This window comes from Chenopodium quinoa, unplaced genomic scaffold, assembly GCF_001683475.1.
Source record: "Chenopodium quinoa cultivar QQ74 unplaced genomic scaffold, ASM168347v1, whole genome shotgun sequence".
NCBI classification, from domain to species: Eukaryota; Viridiplantae; Streptophyta; class Magnoliopsida; order Caryophyllales; family Amaranthaceae; genus Chenopodium; species Chenopodium quinoa.
In genome coordinates this window covers 1,042,615-1,063,675 of record NW_018743977.1, presented here as the reverse complement: position 1 = coordinate 1,063,675, position 21,061 = coordinate 1,042,615, and the positions used below count along the sequence as shown (strand labels likewise).

At 34.9% G+C, this 21,061-nt stretch overlaps 1 protein-coding gene across 2 annotated transcripts; it reads right to left on the bottom strand.

Annotated features, from left to right (window-relative positions):
• Positions 1-78: 78 nt before the first annotated feature.
• LOC110689689 lies at positions 79-19,718 on the bottom strand. Of its 2 annotated transcripts, XM_021866469.1 has the most exons (19): positions 19,464-19,718; positions 18,468-19,123; positions 15,259-15,459; positions 14,972-15,055; positions 13,991-14,050; positions 11,495-11,539; positions 10,518-10,717; positions 9,898-10,386; positions 9,630-9,717; positions 9,327-9,521; positions 9,156-9,245; positions 8,479-8,541; positions 6,344-6,418; positions 5,512-5,562; positions 3,611-3,688; positions 2,796-2,930; positions 914-1,021; positions 742-807; positions 79-544 (listed from the first exon to the last, which is right to left on the bottom strand). In XM_021866469.1, exons 2-19 carry the CDS (start codon positions 18,795-18,797, stop codon positions 470-472), a joined length of 2,433 nt encoding a protein of 810 aa, XP_021722161.1. In that variant the 5' UTR covers positions 18,798-19,123; positions 19,464-19,718; the 3' UTR covers positions 79-469. The 2 variants fall into 2 exon arrangements, with proteins under 2 accessions (XP_021722161.1, XP_021722162.1); XM_021866470.1 differs by lacking the exon at positions 19,464-19,718 and having other exon boundaries at positions 15,259-15,404; positions 18,468-18,563.
• Between the last annotated feature and the right edge of the window lie 1,343 nt (positions 19,719-21,061).

The window sequence follows — 21,061 nt, the reverse complement described above, 5'->3', positions numbered from 1 at the left end:
CAAGATTGCAAATAACACTACATTCAATCACTAAGATGACCTAAAGTGTTCCTCGATCAGTAAGACAACACACCAATATGTGAAAGATCAAACCAAATTTTATTGGATAGATAAATAACATTTACATTAGGTAGAACCACAGGCGCTTGATTGCGGCTCAGACAATTTTCCAAATGAATATAGGGATTTAACTTCCCTGAATAGCATATATTTATACTTGGGCTATGAGACTATGTTACAGATTTTCTTTCCTTTCTTTCCAAATAGCAGCAGCTAGAAACTATGCAGATCTAGCTGTTTGTCAACCCCCCAACCCATAAAAAAAGAAAAAGTGAGAATAAAAGAGTAAACCTAACCATGTACTACCTACAAACACCAAGAGACCTATCTAACTGCAAGTAACTGCCTGATAGCTTGACAAGGGAGCATCAGCATATTTTTCTATCTTGCCTGCTTTTCTGCGTCTAAATTATGACGTCTCGTGCTCAAAGGTTGCCAAACGAGAGTCTGATAATACTGAAAACATTTGTGTGTCTACAAACAGCTGCAAAGCCAAAACCAAAGAGCATAAGCAATGGATTTATGTATGTACTGGTCAACATTAAATTTAAATTGACTTTTATAATGCCTGAAAAAGAGAGGCTAAACAATGAAGGTTATGACAGAACTACCAGAACTAAGAAACCAAAGTCTACAATAAGATGCAAACTGATTTGATACAAAGGGCTCAAAAGGACAAACCTTAATGAATGGCCGGTCTCTGCTAGAAAAGGAATCAATAAAACTATCCTTTAGAAGTAGCGAGACCTGCATGTACAGCACGAGAATTAAGATCCTTGTTGCTATTTCATATTATCATTCAACCCTATAGTTCACCCGCCTAACTGCATAAATTTAATAGAGTTTCACTCACTCGATCGTTGTTTGATTGTACACTGGTGATTGTATTGGACCTTAAATCTGCACATAGGGACTCCATGTATCTCTTCATGACGTCTACAAATCGTGTGGCAGCTTCAGCCTGCAAATTCATCTAGAAATTTAAAATAGCCTATAGAATATGACTAGAATCTCAGACAAGAAACTTTATTCTATGTTTCACTCATCATGAACACATAATGTATGCACAGAGCAAAATCCATTTACCACGTACCAGAACGAGACACCAGTAGAGAAGTTTTTGTTCTTGGAACCTTATGGATTAAAGGTCTCGTACTAGATATGGAAACATGGAGTAGCATGCTAGTCAATGTGTTTACAAGAAAGGGTTTTAAAGAGAAAGGCTCTAGGCAATTATATATGTATAAGGGGCATAAATCTAATCTTCTGTGCCTACAGACATGCAGATCACTGAATATATGTAAAAAAGTGAAGCTAGCAAACATGATGCATAGGTTAGGTTCGTATTACCCCTCTGATCTTTACTCATCCAACTAATAGGCCAAGGACTATGATATGAAAAAGAACTACTTAACTTGGAACTCCAACCCGGCCTATGTTGCCCATTTATGGATTTTTATCTTTTTATCTTTTTTTTTTTTTTTTTTTTGAAGGAAACAATGAATAAGAGCTATATTCCATCTAATAGGGGGGAATGAGGATATTAATGAGAATAATTTTCCATCTAATTGGGGAAAAATGGGAAATGAGGATTGTCCTGGACTTCACAATATAAACTGAGCTCATAATGAACAACAAAAACAGAAAAATCCCAAATACAGGTGAATTATTTTTAATATCCTTCTTTTTGCAATCTTGAGACGAATCCTAAGTCTTATTTTGAGCCAGAAAAGAAATCAAGTATTAGCTAGAGTCTACAGCTGGGTGATGCTTCCCATGAACTTCTCCCTAGTATCAAAGAAAATCCTCAAGCTAAAGATAATTAAATTTGAAAAGCTATCATTAAGTTCCTGGCCTAAACTTAGCCCAACTAATGTTGTTTCAGGTTTATGTTAACCTAATTAATTAAGAACTTGAAAAGTTTGATCAACGACTCAGGCTCTCATGTCACACAGGAAAATCATGATTGCTACATAAAAGCTCCACCAACTCTAATCACCAGTACAAATCAACAATGCAGATGATAACATTCAGAGCGCGCTTAAAAAGCTTCTTTTAGTCTCCCTTTCCTAGCTCTGCTTTATTGCCTCTTTACCAAAGACTACCGGCAACTCCCTGACTACAGCGTTAACCCTTGCTTGGTCGGTATTGAAAGTCGGTGGGCCTATCTTATTTCTAGTTTTTTTTTTAGTTATGAGTGAGTATGTTCCTTAAACCAAAGGACTATGCAACTCTACTACTGTGTCCTTTCCTTCTTCTAGCTGGTCTAAAAAATTGTTTCTTTGAATATTCATCACTTGGTAGAAGATGAACATAAGTTGCTTCAATTTACAAATCTTACAAAAGTTTCTTACAACATCCACAGGAACTTTTACGACTATTACTGTGTCCCTCTTTTGACAAGTACGACTAGGGTGAGGGACTGATCATATGCCCCATTTGATACCTCATCCTCTTCTCATTATTGACACATCAGCAACTTAGGAAAGATTATTTTAAGCTAAATGGTAAATGATCTATCTAAAAAGATAATGTGGCAAGATAGGACACAAGACGAGTTAGAAGATCCCCAGCATGCGTGTGTTTTCTATTGTAATGACCTTCCATAAGACAAAAGCACGTATCATATCTCCCGTCAAAAAAAAAAAAAAAAAAAAAAAAAAAAAAAAAAAAATCATACGAAGTATCATATATCACAACCACACTTGGCTGTTTTAGAAAAAAAGAGAAAGTACCTGCTCCTCACTGCACTTATATACAGGGTGCTTTTCAGCCATCATATAATGACCAGCCAATGCAGTATGAATTGGACGAAGTTCAGAATAGAGTTCCTTTCGTCGAGGTAGCAAGGGCAAGGAACACATTTTTACCTGCATAAACATTCAAATGTGAAAAAGGACTCCCGTTATCAGTGAAAAACTAACTCTCTGGGTGTTTTGTCAATATTTTCATCAGCCACTCCATTCCATTCTTTTATTTACTCCGATTTGAGTTTTAGTTAATACATTTGTCAACTAAACTACACAGGAACTCGATTCTTTATCAAATACTTTACTTCTGTAATAGACTTAACCTAAGGGGGGCAATATTGGTAGTCTAGTATTATTAGGTTAGAGTCTTTAGCTTTAGTAAAAATAGAGAGAGGGGAAAAGGAAAAAAATAGGCAGAAAATTGTATTGAAGGGAAACCTAGAGAGTTATGGCCTCAAGCCATTGTTAAAGAGTGATAGCCTCAAGCTATTAAACCTATCATTTTGTAAACCTTCTGCCATTTTCAGTCAATATTCAAGCTTTAATCTTTATTCACTTGCATTTTAAAATCAGAAATATAAACCCCGAAAATCAGTTCATTACAACTTCCACCTGCAGCTTTCACGGCCAGCACAATATAAACACATAGACCATTGTTACCACGAGTAAATGTTTTAAACAAACAGCCCTAGCAACAACATAAGATTTTCATGGCTTAACAACTTAGATATTTCCAATCAGATACCATGACATGCTTAACACAAATGTATTTACGTTAACATCTAAAAAAGAGTGCAAACCTGGTCCTTTGCCACATTAACAAGGACAAGATTAGAAGTCTTAATCTTCAAGTCTGCTGGTTTATTCTTTAGACCAACCTGCAAACCAGAATAAAATAGAGCTTCATCAGGATGACAAGTTGCAATGTTTAAAGACATACATCAATCCAGAAAATTAATAACACACGAAACTAACACTCTTACCTAACAAGTCAATACATCGAATTCTTAAACAAACCAAAAAAAAAATATGGAGAGTATTGATAGAGGAGAAGCTACCAAAGAAATAGGATGGCCCCAAAGAAATAGGATGGCATTCTGTTCTGGTTTCCTAAGGATAGCAATCCATACCAAGGCATTAAATGTTAAGTTTTATAAAAACAAAGAGGAAAAGTTGTCCCCTAAACAGAAACCAAAATTACATATTAACCCAGCTTCTTAGAACCTCCCCATTTAGTAACTCTCAGAATCTTCAGTCACCTTAGCTCATAACAAAGCTAAATAAGTGACTTTGTCCCATAATGATTGAAAAGTTCTAAAAATACCCCTGAGCTTTGCTGTAGCTACACACGCCGCATGACTGCCATACAAACATTGTGTCACAACAACTTCTCTACAACCTTACAAAACCCTCAAAATCTGATCTGCAGCAAATCCACAACCTCTAAAGAATAAAACCCAAGATTCCTCCAGCAAAACAAACAACATCCTCTAGAGATAACTTGCCACGTCACAATGTAGAAATACATGTGAACATCCAGCAAAGCATACAAATTTCTGCTGAAAAAACCTAAGCATGTCAATAGCATTAATCCGATCCACTGCCAAAGACCACAAAAAATCACTCTCTTTAAAAGGAACCCTCACCTTCTAAATAAAGTTCACTACCTAAAACACTGGAATTTTGAGGGGGTTGAGTCAAGCCATTTACAGGTAAAGACCCTAACAATTCTCCTATCTAAAAAAAATCAAAAATAAAATAAAATAAAATAAAAACTCTAGACAATACACGTAGTACAAGAAATAATGTGCCACTGCCAACCATGCTTGATATTATCTCAGGGGAGACCTAAGGAAACCCCCACGAAAATGCGCCAAACTGAAGTAAAGTGCACCACAAATAGCATTGCCTGTAAATTATAGCTAAACATCATACCATTTCGCTCTAGCCACAGAATTTAACTAACAGCAAGACATCCTGATATCTTAAAATCAACTTCCCCTTATTCCCACTAAAACTTCAGTAACCTCCAATGCACCAAATTGGGTGATGAAGAAACCAGACCCAGATCACAAACAACTTGCACCACACACAGCCACCTTACAATGTTGAAAAATGGTTTCATATACATCACTGTACACATTGCGTATTTGCGTGCATGTATTTGTCCATAGATTATTGTTGACCCTACCTAAACATGTACTCACAATGACTTATCTTCTTAAGGACCATGGCTTTCTGCAAAAGTAAGCTACAGAACGAGAGGCGGGTGAAGACTTTTGGAAATGAGAATCGAAAGATGCACAAATCAATATTTACCTACACACAACTTCCTATTAGAAACTCTGAGAGGAGAAAATCTTTAACACACCCTAATGCTACTCTTGAGGGTTTCTCCTCAGCCTAACTTCCATAAAAAAAAAATATTACCCCCGCGGCCCGCACTATTAGAAACTCAAAAATGAGTCATGATGAACAATACCATCTCACAATTAAAGCAAGGCATTTAATATGCAATAGCGTCAGAAAGCAAGGAATTTAATATGAAACAGAATCTAATGAAAAAGCAAGACAATGCAATAGTCAATATCAATGAACAAGCACCTTTTTGTAACTTGTGCATTCTAACGAAAATCCTGAAACAGATGCATCAAGACTAATTACAAAACTAGAATGTGAAGGCTAAATGCAATTGACTTACAATGTAAGGTACAGGAGCATCAAGAAAATCAAGCATCTTCACAGGGAGAATCTGCAGCGATGATAATATCAGAAAAAACAACAATTAGATGTGATCCACAATGCTTAGCAAAATAAAATCATTTAATCACAATCTCATGACCTACATTAAGATGCCCTTGATGTTATTACTAATTAGCAATCAACAATGGTTAGCTATAAAATGCCAGGATCTGAACAGCACTTGACTTTGCTTGATTTGTAGATAACATAGCTATATGACAGCTAAGGGCATGAGATTATCTGCCTTAGTCCTCATCTACATTCGGACACAGATTTCCCAAATTGTTTTTTTGTTCAAAGTTCATCCACTTCAATCCCATATATTTATTACTCACAATGTATATGATAAAATCTCAGTTTTTGTGCCATCAATTATTCAAAATTTTAACTAAAGATATAAATAGTCAAAGGTGGGCCTTGGAGACCAACACAAAGACACAGGACATATTAATTTGAAGAGAAAGAAATTTGCCATAGAATTTGAAAAGTTCTTGGGCCAAGTCTTCTAACATCTGATACCATGCGATTTCCATTACATAAATATTTAATTAGTTTGAAAAATTAATCATCTTGCAGTTCCACTTTTATGAGATACTTGTCAAGATATATATCATGAAACATATGCTCAGGATGTTTCCCCTGCCCAACTCTTTTTCCCTTGGACTGACATTGTGATCAAAATATATGGAACAGGGATAGATGCAGGAAGATGTTATGAAAGCGAGTAATTCCATGGTAAATCACAAAATGAAGTGAAATGGACTGGTGATTTTTAAATATCATCCACTTACTGATAGAAATAGACTTTGCCATTCAAATGGACGAATCATAGGGATGATGGACAGAACTACAGCTGACAGAACACCCTGCAAAAGTCAAATATAGCGGTGAGGAAGCAGTAACAGATAAACAGCTCATATTTAACAAAAAAACACAAGAATATCGAAGAGCTAACTTCTTTGCGTTTACGTGATGTCTCAAAGTTTGTATGATACAAAATGTCGCATAACAGGTCCAGAGTAAATGTACAGGGCAGATTAGTATTTATATGTTCCCATTATCATTCATAAACAAAATTAAGATAACATTGTCAATTTTTCATATCCACAAATAACAGAATGGTAATAAACTCTGAGCAATGCTGGTGTTAAAAACACTTGAGATATAGGACACACTTTGCATGATTCTACAGTGCAAAGAAACACGCTTCAAACTCAAGAAGACACTTAAGATCTCAGGATAAACCACACTAATCAAGTAGCTATAATCAAAATTTGTATTCTTCCCTAAATCCTACTTGTTATTCATCACCTTATATGATGTTACCATCAACCACCAGCAATGTTTACAGTCAAATATAGAATAGAAAGGTTCACTGAAGGCTTGGAACTTAAAAGAAAGAGGGATACAATTTCAGGAAAACCCATTCAAGTTAACAGGTTGTCGCCCACACTCTATATTACAAGCACCTCACTGAAGGTCTCTTCCCAGATTGCCCCACACAGCCACCCCGGAATTGACCCAATCCATAAAACCTTGAATGATCAAAACAAGAAATGAGACTATAGTTTGAAATCGATACTCCACAAAACCTTATTGCTACAAATATATTATGGTAGCACAGTGATCATAGTTCTTTAGTGTTGGTGTGGAGAAATGATGTAGATCTCTCTAAGCACTGAACTTCTCTCTTTTCAAGTTTTCAGAAAAAGGAAGTCGAATCTTGCCCTTCATTTAACCCTTCCAGTACAAAGCCCGGATAGATTCTCATTTCACTACAAAAGCTATTCTAGAAATCCTGAAACTATGTATTATACTCCCTCCGAATTTAAGTAATTGCTCCATTTTCCTTTTGCGACCGTATTTAAAAAATTGCTCAATTTTCCTTTTGCGGCCATATTTAATTAATTGCTCCATTTTCTTTTTTGGAAACTTTGAGCAATATTTTACTATTGTCCTCCCCACTAGTGGTCCCCTCATCATATTTATATTCTCTCCTCCCCACGAATACCCACTTTTGCTTTATCACGTTTTTTTTAATCTTCAACCAACCCCACTTCAATCATAAAATAATACTTTCTGCTATTCCTCCTAAAACTCCGTGTCTGGAGAAATAAAGAAATCAATTAAATATGGAGGGAGTACATCAGTAACATAACAATCATTTCAGTAATTACATATTATGAGTTCTCTTTTAGGTGGACATCAGAATGGAAAATTAGAAAACTTGAAGCTGGTTTAATTGTGAAGAAAATAGTCTTAAGAAAGACATATCTCAAAGATTTGACATCACTATTCTATCATTACAATCATTAGGTGTTTGTTGTGAAGCCATCTTATCTTTCTAGTTGCTTTTATTTTTCACTATTCCTTCTAAGGCCCTGTTCTTCATCTTACAAAAATAAAATTCAATAAAATAATTTCAATTCAATAAAAATAAGTTCATTTTAGTAAAAATAATTTCAGCACAGTAAAAATCAATAACTTTAAAAAGAAATTTAATAGAGAATCAGTAAAAGTTGTTTCAAACTAGTAAAATTAACTTCAATTCAGTAAAAACAATTACAGTTTAGCAAAAATAACTACAATTTAGCAAAATAAGGTGAAGATAATAGGGCCTTAATATGTAGTACTCTTTTTTTCTAATGTAAAAACAATTTCACACCAAAATCCTTTTAAGTAAGGTTGCTTACAATTTCCTAAGGTACACAATAGCATCCAAAGTTTCAAGATCGAGTGAGCCAAGAGTCAAGATACAAGCCAGTAGAGCTAGACTTTAGCAAAATCGGGTTAGTAATTAGACACCACAAATTAAAGGCACTTCAATCAACCCCAAAATATAAGGGAACAATGTAGGGAAATCGGAAAAAGGTTTAATCCTCAAACAAATGAAAACGATAGAATAGAATTTACAAATATAGTTTACCAGATTAGATCCATATACAACCAATTGCTTCTCCAACAATACTCCAGTAAGCAAAGCCAAGATCTGAAAGAAAGATTGTAGATGGTGAGAGTTATGAATAAAGCAATAAAAGGTATCAGTATGTTAAAAAATATAGGCGTCATAAAAAAATGAAAAAATAAAAATAAATAAAAATAGAAATAAACCAATGTACAGCCAGAAATACAATGCGCAGCAGAAAAAGATGTCCATGAATAAAAAAATAGCACCGAATTTTTAGTATTCATATAATAATCAATATATTTAGTATTCATATAATAATCAATGTTTTCTCAAAGAAATATAATAATCAATATAAACGTCAAATATAAAAATACAGACAAAATGAGATCAAAGGGGAGGAGGGATGCTATTTCTATGCAACGATTTCATAATAAAGAAATTTGAAAATTACTTAATCACTTACTTTATCACATGTTTATAAATTATAACAAAATCTTTTATGTAATTATTACTAATTTACACATAAATCTCTACATGAAAGTTTGTTTGGTCTCCCATTATATACTGAATCTTCTAGATCGCCGTAATACGGACAATTAATAAAATGAATGAAGCGTGGGATAGTTATACAGAACTTATCACTTTAATTTATCAACCAAAGCCCAACAAGCAAGGATAAGTCAGCATATACATACACTATCGAGAGAAAGCACTCGACAGATGGTAGCAGTGGTCCAAACAGATAATGCAACAGCTTCCTCTGCAGCTGCTAATCTTGCATTGGCCTGAAAGTCACAACACCACTAAGACAAACAATTTTTTATATAAGCTACTCCTGACAAAGTAAATCCATGAAAAAAGCATACCTCAGCAGATTTAACTGGATCACACAACTCTACGTCTAACGAAACTTCATCTATACCAAGATCAGAATCCGAACAGCGTCTGTACTGGATGGCCTGCAGGTGCTCAAGTGGCTGAAAAACTACTTCGTTCCCCCGTGGAGGAATAGGAAGAGAACCATAAGTGCAAACTATCTGTAGCAAATCATTCTTATTCTCCTGTAAGAGAGCAATACAAAAGATCAAACTTCTTTTAAACCACAAAAGACAACTACCACAGATTACAAGTAAAGGTCTTCGTTTAGAGAATGAACAAGGTAAACAAACCTTAGCCCATTCCATACTCATGAAATCGCCTGAGTAATCACTATCCTGGTTTGAAAAACAATCATCTTCATCCATGCTTCTCACTGAACTGTCAAAACAGACCAATATGATTATAGATTGTGCTGAATTTATGGCAATTTTACCACAGTGGGTATACATGCAAGGACTCAAAACATGATGCAAGTGAGATCTTGGGAGGTGCATGAATGTTATCAGGATAACCTGGCTTATAGTATCTAACTCATTATTACAATGTAAGCTGTTATACCTATACAAAGACAGAGAACTATTGCTTCTCTCCAGCTTGAGATTATCAGCCTGGGATGACAAGATAGCCTCAGGTGAGCAAGTACCATTCTCGTAATTCTCTAATGGTCTAGCAAAACCATTAGCACAGCATTCAGATGCATCAGAAGCAAGATCATCAGAATCTTGTAGACTTCTTTTCCCTTCCTGGTCTATCTCTTTAGAAGGACCAAAATCTGAGGCCTCGCTCCCATTTGATGGAGATAGAGTTTCCCCAATTTTTGAAGACGCAGATGAGATCTCATCTTCAGTTATAATACCAGCAGCAGCAGCAGTGAGGGCTATTGCACTATCAACAGGAATCGCTGACGACATCCACTCTGTTTCCTTACTAGGCGAGTCAAGATTTCCATATGGTCCCCTTGAAGGAGAGGGGGAGGGAGAGTAGCCACAAAGACTCATTTCATTAACAAACCGCGTTATACGATTCAAACGCTCCTGTGAAATGATACTGCCATAAAAGACAAAGAATTCAATTGCACAAACTGGACAAGCAGAATGCATAGAATAGAACATGGGAGGTGATATTGTTCTCAGTTTTCACATTCAGAAACCAACTGAGTCCAGTAGATATATCCTAACCTGTTGAGCATCTCGTAGTGCAGCTCAAAGAAAGGAACTCTAGTAAGCAAACAGTAGCAGCGGGGTGCGGAAACCAGAAACCGACTGCCTCCAACAGATGGATTACACAAGGGTGATGAAGAACCCAAGATGGCAGGTAGCCTCTGAACAATTTCTGGTACATGCAGGCAAACACCATATAGTGTTCCATTATCTGCAGCCTAATTCAAGACAAGATAACTCAGAATCGAATGTCAACCACCCCCCCCCCCAATAAAGAACTGACAATAAACCAAAGAAGATGCTCGACTAACAAAAAATAAATAAAGAAAATGGTTCAAAAGAATAAGCAATGTATAATAAAAGCTCAGTATGGAAAATAATACTAGAGATGCTCACATTCAAATTTAATGAAAAGAAAACTCCAAAAAGATCTTGAACACAATATAACAAAGAGATATTTCAATTGGTACAGCTTTACCATAATACTAACATTTTTCAACCTCAAATTTGGTTCATCAGGCAAGCAAGTATAAGAAAACCAACAGAATTTTGAGTCCATTTGTGGCGAAGATAAACCAATTCTATAGCTTGTCTGCTAATATTTCAATTAAGCTGTGCCATTATACTGTTGAAAGTTGTGAAACCTTATTGAAAATCCTGTTTATGAATGTTGTATTTCTCTGGAAAAAAAAATTGTCACCATATTTTGCAGCTTCCCATTAACAGATCCAGGCCCCAAAGTGAAGTAATATCAATAAACAAAGCATGATACGATGGTATCCTGTTAAATTACTATAATAGCCATTTTTTAGATCATTTCTTCACAAGAAATATTATTATTGATCAAGCATACATACGATAACGCTTTCAAAATATTTGGTGGGGGGAAGGGGTAAAGATAACGATATATTCAATTTCCAAGTTGTAACTTGCATTGTACTTTAACTAGAAACAATTCTGCAAACACGTCTTACTTCTGACTTTAATGGTTTTACCTTCAATGAGAAAACAAATGCCAAATCATCCCTACCCATATGCTCCTGAAAAATAAAAAATATTAAAATTAGCTAGGATAGATTTTCTATGGTGTGTTACATAAACAGTTGCAAATACAATATATATTAATGTTAGAAGCAACTAAAAAAGCATAAATCAAGTTGTAGTTCTATCAGCCTTCGCACCAATCACCACAGTAAGCCTTTGTGGCCATATAAAGCAAAATGTGCCAGCATTAAATTTTGGCATCAGATTATTTATGAAGAGGAATAACTATTTGCACACGAACATACATAACTCTCACTCTCCTCTATAGCTATAGTAATATGACTCTATTCTCTCTTCTCTCACCCACCTTCCTATTGCAATTAGCCTTTCACATCAACCCTCAAACTCAATTATGAGCATAAAAGTACAGTACACCCTAAGCCACATGATTTTACATACATCATCTCATATAAATGGCTTCTGATACTGGAGGGATTGTTCCCAATATACACACATCTATTACCCATGTTCTTAATAGATCACTAATATCAATGAAAAAGATTTTACTTAATAAATGAAGACAAACGTACATCAGAGGGGGTGTTTTAGTCTCTCAAGGGGTTTATGAGGGGTAGCCAATTATTCTGCTATCTTTAATACGGTGATAATCCTAAGGCTTAAATGGTTACTTCCAATGGTGGGAAAAAAGTAAAATCTATCCGAGGCACAGTTTTTTCCAGGCAATTCTCATTGCATAGCTATGAGATGGTTGGCAATGCTAAGCATTGAGGTATGGATGTGTAATTTATTTTGTATTAACGTAAACTAGAGGATTAGTTGGTTTTTCATAAAAGGCAATTCGTTTTTGATCTAGTTAGAGTAAGTGGATGAAGGATTGAGTTTTTACTATAAATCTTAGTGAATAATGGCCAAGGAGGTTATAAGGGCTAAAATGAGAGAAAGGTGATGGGTTGATGACTTAAGGTAAAGATAGGATACTGTGTCATCTCCCATCTGAATATTTTCATTCCATTAAAATCTCAAGAATCATAAATATTCTCTCCATCTAACAAGAATTTATGGATATTCCAATGAAGAAATACACTTTGCTAGGATAAGAGGAATGGAGAGAAAGGGAGGGGAGGAACGAGGGGAGAGGGGTACACGTTCCCTTGTTTGGATAAGAGGTCGTGGGTCGAAAGGAGAGGGACATGAAAGAATCCATTTTCGCTTCCTCCTTAATAAACACAATCCCTCCAAAATTGGGAAGATTTGGAGGAATAATACAGCTCCACCTTCCCCTACCTTACTTTTCCCCTCTTCCTTCTCTTTCCCTCATTTTCTTTTGCCTTCTAGATATCTAAACAAAGTGGTAGTCTGCAAAACTACCAGTTTTATGAAGAGATAGGCTATTTTTTTATCATAAAATGATTGTGGCAAATGGCAATATCCCCTCTCGATTACTTATGAAATTGAGTAATAAAGAAAAAGAAGAACCCATGAAAAGGTGTAACAAAGTGGCAGAGATTAAATCCTGCTACTCAAGCCCATGGATGTTGGTAACCCAAACATATTCTATATTTTTCCCAATGGCTAGGTTTTAGATGAGTTAGCAGGCTAAATTAGATCATGATAGAAGTCTCTGTGGACAAAAGAGTATTCTCTTTTCACATTTGTCCCTCATCTTCACCATCTTTGAATTTTCATAATGCCCCCTTTCATAGCCCATCAAAAAGAAGGATCATACTTTTCAAGCAATTTTTCTTTTCATGAGAAATAGAAGTACAAGAGAGATGGACTTGTTGATATGGTGATGGACTTCATTTTCCTAGTAATAGCATATTGGCAATTTGTATGGCATTTATTCATTGGTAACATCTCCAATCATTTACAACGATCTCAAACATGCAACACCCTTTCCCCTTGGCCACTTACAATTGGAAGTAGAAGCTGTCAAATAGGAGACCTTTGCATGAACAACATATTTGTAAAGGCTACACTAGTGATAAAATGCAGATTCAACAACCCTCATATGCACTTCCCCTGATGTCTGTCTCCTGTGCTTACATGGCTACGAGCCTGGGGGTCATCTCTTTTTGCATATCAAAGTGATTAAAGTCCTCTAAAAGAGACTAACTGCAATTACAGGTGCTGAGTGCATTTATTCACCTTTTTTACAATAATTCTACTGCACTTAAAGGCCAGCTATGTTATACTTCAAAATTTTGGTTAGAAATGAGAAAACAAACAGAAGGCAAATTTAACCTAAGTTCCACGCATAAGAGTGGGTCCTCAAATAACGCGGCTAATGTGGATTTTACAGGTGACATTGATTAAACTTCATTTCAAACAATAATAAACGAAAGATTGTGTAACTAATAAAATGTCAAAACTACAAGAAATAATATAAAGTCAGCAATCATCATTAGCCCTTGGAGACTTGGAGTATAAACGAGTGCATGAGATACCAATTTTCAGTAACAACATAACAAGAATACAGAACCTACCTGCCCATAAACAAGTGAATTCAAATCGCTCAGGGATGGACTTCTCTCCATTAGCCGAGCCTGTAGTTGAACAAACAAAAATATATTACAAGAGGCACACCAATACTATAATAAGCAAAGGAAATTCCCATAGTGACATTCTAATCATTGCACAATGATGATGACAATAGAAAAAGAAAGAATTAATAAAAATTTACCATACAACATCATGGAGAAAACAAATCAAGGTCACTAAAGAAAACTTAATGCTAGTTGATATTGTATGATTCCATCACACGTCAACAGAGCTTCAGATGAAAGTGACATTCAGCTCCAAAACACCAGTGCCAACAATTTAATCTAGCAAGAAGAATAGTGTTGGCCTTGTTGCCTTGCTGCCATGATATTCTCATATGCCTAGTGAAATGGAAACCACACTAACCTCTAAGACCAGGTAGCCATCTTCTGATCTTTTATATCCCTCAGCAGACTAACCAAAACTCTCCTTCATATTGAAATTCAAGAAGCACTTGAAGTTTAATATCATTTGATTTTTAAACTTTTGGATCTTTCAGAAACTTGCCATAAATTTCCTTTCAAAGAAAGCATTGAAAGTACCAAAACTTTAGGCAATAGCAAACAAAACTATAACAGGCCGTCTTCTAAGAACAATGTTGATAAGGTCATAGGTCAAGTGTGTTCTATTCAACTTGTTTTAATACTTTAGTTAAGAGGTCAAAGATAACTGGTACATAAACAAGTATCAAAATCATACTTCATTAGATGACTAATTATAGCAAAGTAGTATATAAAGTTTTTATATAAAAAATAAAAAACACTAAAAGGAAACTATTGTCATAGAGAAAGCATGCTGCAAGTTCTGATACAATATTCTAAGCAAAACTAAAATTTACATTTCATGAAATCAAACAAGCTGCATTAATTCAGACAGAAATAACTCAAATGCAAAATCAAAATATTAATCATGAGATGCATGAAAACCTTGACACCTCCGGGGAAAGTAAATGCACATAAATCCTTAACACGCATAGGCAGTCTCTTCCCAGGCGGATATTTGAAAATTATCTGCACACAAAAGAAACATCATTACATACAATCACAACCATAAGTTAAACATGTCCATGCAAATTCTAAAAATGTATCTTGGGCTTGCATTGTCCCAATATTACCCTACTTCATTTTTACGGATATATCGGTAGACCTTGAATTCTCTAAAGGAATAAGCAACTAAGCAAGTAAATGATACATATAATTAATCAGGATCAAACCTGAGGATCCAGCACAGGAGACGAGGGACCACGATAATTCAAGGATCTTCCATTCAGTTCTTCTGATTTAGCCACTCCTGTCTCCCACTTTTTCTTTCTAGCAAAGGCATTCTCGACAGCTTCAAGATTAGCATCAGGATGTAGACCTGTAACTATGAAGTGTTCAAATAATGAAGTGGGCTCCTGATATTGGGTTCGATCCTGAGGAAGCCACATGGTGCAAGTTATTTAAGACCAAATGAGAAAGTACGATTAAAAAAAAACGTCCATGAACAGCATAAGTGAAATACTGAAAACACAGTTTACTACCACCCTGACCTTCCCCCTTCACACCATGAAGGTGGAAGGAACAAACTAGAGCTAAGGAAAAACATCAAGCTGGCAGCATACTTAATTTTTCAACCTGGCTGACCCTACGAGCACATTGTTTTATCTTTAACAACTTTCAATCAAGACAAGAAAGCAGCATTCCAGTCATAAACTATATGCCCAGAAAAACTCTGCCTTTACTATGGCCAATTCAAATTATTTCAAATAGAAAAGTAAATAATTCAAGAGGTATATTGAAAACCAATAATAATAAAAAGAGCCATCCCTTTAACCAGATACATCTCCAATGAGTCCAGTACTCACCTATGCTACTTGCACCAACCCAGTTCATGTATACTGACATGTTTAAAGATAGAGGAAAATGGACATAAGCAGATCCAGATTCCGACACATGCAACAAATCTCAAATATAATTGATTGCAAATTTATCTCCTAATTTCCTTCTATGAAACTCCTACCTAGTCCTACCTGTGAAACTTCGCCTCAAATGTTCATCAGGTTGATCACAAATCATAATTGAGATGTAAATGAAAAAGTTGATGTTATAAACAGGTATTAACCACAATATCACACCACCACCCCCCATTCCAACACACTCATCAAAATTTCATGCCCTAATACCACCTAATTTAGTGATGAATTATACAGAAACCATCTAAATTAAGTGCTTTGTGGTGCAGTTAAGGTTAATATAAGACCTCAGGTCAAACCCAAACACCAAGCACTCTAATTTTGATGAATTACTCACGCCAATAACATAAACAAAAAAGCTTAGAGTGGTTTTCGTGGTGGATTTCGGTCGTTGGAGCTGTGGGAAAAGATGAATTTACAGCTGATAGTTAACTATGATCGATAATACACTTGGTGATGGTGGTACAACAAGAGTGGTTGCTGTGGTTGTAACTGTTGGCTAGAGAGAACGATGAGGGTAAAGACTGATGAGAGAGAGAGAGAGAGGAAGTAAAGATGGGGCATGGGAGTTGGTAATAAAATGAAATTATGAGGGGCACTATAATATTTATTCCATAATATATTTACCAAATAAGGGAATGGTGCTACTATTTTGACACTTTTGTTTTAAATGGTGCAATTACCTACGAATGCGGGAAGCATAACATAGCAAGAGATAAGCAAAAAACTTAATCAATCATAATTCATGTCACCATCTTATAATCAGTCTAAGCCAGGAACAGCCTCATGACACAGATGACAAAGAATGAACCCAGTGGTAATTGCAAGAAGAGGGAGAGGGGGCTCATGTGTTAAGCAGTCCCCATGAAAAAGGTGGCTTTGCAGTAGAGACTCAAGGGAGTGACAAAAGTATCAGTCAGCTCTGCTCAATACACAACTTGAAGTTCAAAGAAAATCCAAAGGAAGCAACTTCGCATGGAAAAAAAAAAAAAAAAACATGGGCAACATGGTTACAGACTATAGAGTGCTTGAGTATAAGAAAGGCCAACAAGTTGCACAAAACTTTGTTGAACTCCAATACGTGTAATCTCATATACCTAAGTCAAAAATTTCTGTCTTCCAATTTAGCCCAAAAGGGTTATTCCCATCTTTCGATTTCAAGGTCTGTGGACATAGTAGTAAATGTTAAACAAGAAAAGCTATCAGATAATTGAATCTAAGCTATTCCATTCAAGATCAACACAAAGGTTACACACCACAATGGCTGAAGTAAGCAAGGACATCTTGTGAGCTATGAATCCGAGGAAGCTCATCAAAACTGAAAAAATATTATGCTTCTTTTTTTCTGGCCAAGCAGAAGAAGATTAATTGAAACCGTGCAAGACTGTCACAAGGGGTACTAAATCTTATTTTAGCAGATGTGAAAGTTGAATTTGGAAAGATATAAAGATGCAACTTCAAGATGAAGAGTAACAAAGCTAGGCTTCTAAGGTGGAGAAAGACAGAGGGGTCAGCATTATATTGAGATGACAGATACATTGAAATTCTTTTAGAAGACGTGCTACAAGATAGAACTTTCATGAGACATAGGATACAGCAATCTTTAAGGGATTTTGAGTCTTCAGAAAACCAACAATGCAGACACAAGGAAGCCAGATTTTCATGCTTTGAAAAGCTAATGCTAGTTAGCAGCAATTACAATACTTCCAATATGAAAATGAACAGCAATCACCCAATTATAATTTACAAGGACTACCCACAAGAAAAAAGACTCCAAAGCAAACGTGTAATATGACAATATAAACTTATAAATACTACTAATATAGACCTTAAATTTCCCTGTCATCAACTCAACATACATAAATCATCAACCTATAATCATATTTGTTTGAAAATGCACAGCACAAAAACTTTTCCATATATCATTATGATTAAATTAATTTTTAAGAAAATCATCTGCACCAACAATAATTTGTCATACGGCTCATACCATAACATACAAATATTAACCTAAACTAAAAGGGTATTCTTGCTTTAAAAATAAGCTAGTTATAGCAACTAGTCCACCATAAATGCTCTTAGATCCTAAGGGGTCACAGAATTATTGAAATGCAGGGTGAATAAAAATGGGTAATTGCACACTCATATATACTTGTGACATAAAAATCAAGTGTGGTAACTCGTTGATTGAGCCCCCACCTATGATTCAATTTTCATCAACCTCAACTTGACAGCTTATAGGGAAATATAGAGTGGTTTCATTTTTTAGACCTTGGTTCCCAGTCTTTGACCCTTACCCTCCCATTTGGAGCAAAAGCTCTAGAGTCTAAACCTATTTAGTTCCCTCTTCAAAGAAAAGCCTCATATTTTGCATCACATAGCCACCATATCAATTTTATAAAGGAGGTAAATAATACATACAGAAAGACTAATCATGTAATAAAAATTACGATACAGTATAAACATACTTGGGTATGAAGTTGATACCAATGGCGTTTCTGGTTTGCCAGCACCTCGGGATTGAAACTAAACTTTCCATTTTCATACTGTGTATTCCCACCCCACCGCCAAGCTTTCGATATCTGAGACTTTAAGTTTTGGAAACTATTACTCCGCCGGTGTGTATTGTTTACAACTTCACTCTGACTTCGTTTGTGCCCCGTCCAAACTGGTGATGTGTTCGCACTACTCAAGTATTCATTTGCCACCCTAACTGCCTCCTCAGATATCTGGTGCAAAACCCACAGCGGCGAAGATGGACGTTCTTCAGGTACATCAACATCCCCTTTTAACTCCATTTCACTAAAATCTTAGCTCATCCTATGTCATTCATGTACTAAATTCTTCATCACTACCATATCAGTTGGCAAAACCCAATACCATTAAAATCAGCAAATCAAGAATTCCTCCTCTTCAGATTATACCAGAATCAACAAGTCTATGATTTATTGCAACCCAATTATGCAATAAAACAGACCCACCAAATAAAAAAATCCGATTCACTTTCGAGTATCTCTAAGACTCCTATGATCCTCCAACCCAAACACTGCTCAAGCAGAAATTGGACAAAAAATTGAAAACAAAAAAGTTGGTACTTCCTTTTGTAACTTGCACGATCAAATTCCTGTATGTCAAAGATTATAAACAACATTGAAATCAACACAACCCAGAAAATTGAATATTAACTATATACAAAAACTAATAAAAATCCAATCAAACATTCATCTATCTAGTCATTTTCTACATACCCATATGAGGAAATCAAGACATTTAACTTTTCAAAGCAATAAATTGAAATAACATGAACAAAAAATTGCAAAGGGTACAAATTATATTTTAAAAGTAATCACTAAAATCATAAATCAACAAATATTACAGCATTTACAACACCCGCCAAATGAGGAAACCAAAAAAAAAATGCCCAGGAAAAAATTAACAAAAATGGAAAGTTTAAATTGACATACCTTTTTGAAGTTTACTAGGGTTAAGGATTATTGAACAGAGATTCAGTTCAGATAGAAAGGAAAAGTAGGAAAAAATTGGAGAGAAAAAAAGAAAGAGGGAAGGAGGTAATGGAAAGGTCGCCAAAAATGGAAGGATGTAATAAGCAAAGAAAGGTCAAGACTTAGTTTCAGCAATTGAGAACTTTTTTTAATTATTATTACTTTATTAGTGTACTCTGTTTTTATTTCGACAATAAAGGAGAGTCACGAAATATAATGATGTAATCGTTTAAGACAGATACAATTTTGAAGCTTTTAATTATCATTTAGGAACAAAAGAATAATGATAATAGTTGGTTTCAAAAAAGATAATGATAATAGTTTGTTGTTGGTAGACCTTTGAAATTGAGAGAATGTTGTTTTGTGAATAAATGAATTATGGTGATCAAATGGGACCCACAAGAACCAATGTTGATCTTGGTCACTTGGAAAATTGATGGCCACGTTGGAAAATAAAAATTATTTTAGATATTAGGATATTTTGGGGGAAAAAAACCAAAAAAAAAAATTGTTGTTGATAATGATGGGTAATTAGTAGATGGTATTGTTGTACTAGTTGCTAAAATTGGTTAATTTTTGGTACTAAAAAGTTGGATTTAGGTGTTAGAATATGAAAGTCATTTTCTATGTCTAAAAAGGGTTACATTTTGGTTCAAATATTGACACCTTTGATTTTCTAATCTTAAATTAACTATTGTTCCTTTGAGTTATAGTTTATACATGAAAATTATGACACACCATTTTAATTAAAGGAAAAGAAAACTAGGCAAAATTTCAAGGGACAAATCAAAAAAGGATAATTTATTTTTAAGGAATGAACATAAAGACAAATTAATATGCTTATACATAGTACAAAGCAACATACTACGTGATATTTATGCAATTTACATGATTAGTATTCTTTAACGATTTGTTTAGTATGCAATTTAATGACGGTGATGTGTTTTATAATGCGATAATGACGATGATGTGTGATGGTAATATATACCTAGTATATTCATAATTTAATTTCAGAAATGAGCCTAATGTTCATGTCATGATGTCAATACTAGTTTAGCCCAAAATCATATCTTTCAAATTATTCATATAGTACTAATAAAATCTAGTTAGCTCCGATCATTCTTTGTATACGTGATATTGACTATTGAATAATTTTTTAACATTAATAATTGGGGATGAAATTACATTTAAGGACAATGTTCCACCATTGTAGGTTAGTAAGATACTTTCCAACAAAAATTAAATGGATGCCTTATATTAGCTCCTAATTAAAAGTATTTGTTTTAACATGTTATGTAAACAAGAACGGCAAGATCAGATATGTTAAAATCAAAACATAGATTTGCATAACATAATTCCAACTGTCTCCTTGAAGAAACTAGTTAATCAAACCATGCATTAGAAATTAGACCAATCACTCCTAACTAGACAACACACACTTAAAACAATATTATAAACTTGATGAAATTTCTATAAATAAACATAAAAGTTTGGTGATAATTTGACCACATAATCCATCCTATTATAAAATCCATACTAATAAAGACCTAATACCAATT